This window comes from Limulus polyphemus, unplaced genomic scaffold (genome assembly GCF_000517525.1).
Source record: "Limulus polyphemus unplaced genomic scaffold, Limulus_polyphemus-2.1.2 Scaffold7088, whole genome shotgun sequence".
Classification (NCBI taxonomy): domain Eukaryota; kingdom Metazoa; phylum Arthropoda; class Merostomata; order Xiphosura; family Limulidae; genus Limulus; species Limulus polyphemus.
In genome coordinates, this window is record NW_013672698.1 from 18,306 (window position 1) to 21,397 (window position 3,092).

The 3,092-nt window shown below is 33.5% G+C and overlaps 1 protein-coding gene across 1 annotated transcript in view; it reads right to left on the reverse strand.

Annotated features, from left to right (window-relative positions):
- Positions 1–3,092, reverse strand: part of LOC106474335 (aminopeptidase N-like) — a 31,749-nt gene that overhangs the window by 6,577 nt on the left and 22,080 nt on the right. Inside the window, exons 5-7 of the mRNA XM_013935025.2 lie at positions 2,762–2,909; positions 2,283–2,362; positions 1,006–1,119 (exon numbers count right to left, since the gene is read on the reverse strand). Coding sequence (XP_013790479.2) covers positions 1,006–1,119; positions 2,283–2,362; positions 2,762–2,909 — 342 coding nt within the window. The remainder of the gene's footprint in view (positions 1–1,005; positions 1,120–2,282; positions 2,363–2,761; positions 2,910–3,092) is intronic.

Here is a 3,092-nt window from a genome sequence, read left to right on the forward strand (position 1 = left end):
TGTTAAACTTATATTAAAGTTTTTCTTCATTACCCATTTAAGCCGTCTCCAGCCATTAATAGTGTAGTGATGTTTTGAAACGCTTATTTCAAACGTCTCAGTAGATGAAACAATGTAAATATTATATCAAATCCGTGCGTACTGGACATGCAATATTAATTTAAAGTTAAAAAAATACCTTAATACTTCTATCATACTTATTATAATTCATATGGAGTTTAACAATGAGTTAACTATGTTTGATTAAATAAATATTATAGATTTTTCTTGATACCTTGTGAACCATATGCCACAGTGAAGGGACTTCAAAATGTACTTCAAAAAAGTCATGGCTAGAATCTCTTAGAGTAAGAAATAAACACAGTGTATTAATAAGTTGACAAGCCTCAAGTCTATACAATGTGTGTCATTAGAGAGTGAATTATATATGTGACGTTGGAAACGTTTTATTCTTATTAAGTATCTCTGTCATTTTTCCGCTTTTTTTCATCAGATGAAACTAGTTAATTACCCACTTACCTACAGTTATGTATCATATTACTGTTAACATTCACATTTACTTATATTGTTAGGTCATTGTGGTTATCCTTCCGTTCGTGAAACATTAACTTATATTGTTAGGTCATTGTGGTTATCCTTCCGTTCTTGAAACATTAACTTATGTTGTTAGGTCATTGTAGTTATCCTTCCGTTCTTGAAACATTAACTTATATTGTTAGGTCATTGTAGTTATCCTTCCATTCTTGAAACATTAACTTACATTGTTAGGCCATTGTAGTTATCCTTCCGTTCTTGAAACATTAACTTACATTGTTAGGTCATTGTGGCTATCCTTCCATTCTTGAAACATTAACTTATATTGTTAGGTCATTGTAGCTATCCTTCCATTCTTGAAACATTAACTTACATTGTTAGGTCATTGTGGTTATCCTTCCATTCTTGAAACATTAACTTATATTGTTAGTTCATTGTAGTTATCCTTCCATTCTTGAAACATTTACTTACATTGTTAGGTCATTGTAGTTATCCTTCCATTCTTGAAATTTTCGTTTGGCGATTTTTACGCATTGCGGGTGCCCATGTTTACAAGTCCACCCCAGGCTGTTGATTCGATTGTACCTAGTGAGATATAAAGTTATTAACACAGTTGTATATGATTATATTAGATTCATCAAGTTATTAACACAGTTGTATATGCTTATATTAGATTCATCACTTTACGTGCATGCTTTTCAATAACGAACATGAAACACGAATACCGAACTATGAAAATCTGCGCCTTCAAGCTCAACATAAGAGATTATATGATACCTATAAATGCTCTTATTTTAAACTTAGTAACAAGACTCAATTAATGCAACCATTATGCATGTAAAATGTAATATTTATATATGTAAAAGCTGTAGAGAAAGAAGTTACAAGTTTTAACATTTGTGTGTGTGTGTGTGTGTACCAATACTATTTTCTGCAAACGTTACTTTAACTGTAAATACTTTGTTGTTAGATAACTAACTACAGTTTTCAACTGGTTGTTTAATTTTGCGCAAACCTACCCGAGGACTATCTGCGCTAGCGTCCCTAATAAAGAAGTGACATATGAGAAGGAAGGTAGTTAGTCAACACCACCCACCGCCCTTTCTTGGACTACTCTAATAGAATAATAGGATTTAGCACAAAGGATCACATATAAAGTGTAATAGATTTAAAATAACACCAAAACCTCGAGCGCTTTCGAATATTTGACTATTCTTCTTCTCCTGAAGAATAACTAGCTGCCTTCACTTTAGTCTTACACTGCTAAATTAGGGACGGCTAGCGCAGATAGTCCTTCGTGTAGCTTTGCGCGAAATTCAAAAAACAAACTCCTGAAGAAGAATAGTAGGATTGACTGTCACGTTATAATGCCTCACGTCTAATAGGGTGAGCATGTTCGGTGATGGGATTTGAACCCAGTTGTGTCATAACCACCAGCCAAGCCTGGCCTATTGTTGGTTGATGAAGTAAAGTGTACGGTAAATGATGACGATGCAACAAAAGGTTTATGTGTAAAATGGCATCTGTCTCAGTAAACTAACCTATTTCCATTTTAAGCCGCACACTTCAATCAAATTTTCACACTTAACAGTAATAATATAGATATATTCATATGGAAAATTAAAGAGAGGGAACAAACTTTACAGCAATGCCACGGAACTATTCAAAAATATCTCGCCATGCTTTTGATTGAATTATAAGCATCATTTAGATATTCTAATACCACGCAAACTGTGTTGTACACTTACTGGATGAGTATGCTCTCTGTTTCGTCTTCTTCCCAACCCAATTCGTTGTACATGGAGCTTAACTGTCTCAGGACGTACTTCTGTATTAAAAATAAAATGTTTTAGTTAAGTACAACACTTCACTTACTGCAATACTAAATATTTTAGCTGCCAGATGTACATGTCTGATTATGGCAGTATTATGCGCATAACCAAATTAAAAACATATTAATTCCGTCTTATTGCAAGTCACGTACTCTACTACATTATTAGATAGCATTAGTGTCAGGGCCGGGTAAGGTTCGACTAACAAAATAACGACTAATTAGTTTTATCTGTGTTGCAAGTCAGATACTGTACCACATTATTAGCTAACAGTAGGGTTAGGACTGAATGAAACGTGCGTGACATCAAAATGTAAATTTTAGAATATGATTGAATAAAACTTTAGCATCTAATTGTTGTTTTATGACCGACTATATTATTGTATTATTCTTTACCTCCCATTTTCCATAGATGGCACTGCGTGACAACATCATATCAATATACGACAGAGATTCCAAAGCCGCTTCCCATGGTAGATAATTCCGTTCTTTATTAATGTAAAGAGTCGTCATCAAAGCTAAGTCATACGGTAGCAACCCAGCTCTTAATAAAATAAATAAATTTAATTAACAAATAGATCGACAAAACTACAACTAATTAAAAATAATTTATTTTCAATTTGATTAAGTTTTTTGTTTAAATTTATGCACAAAGCTACACAATGGGCTATCTATGCTCTGCCCACCACGGGTATCGAAACCCAGTTTCTAGCGTTGTAAGTCCGCC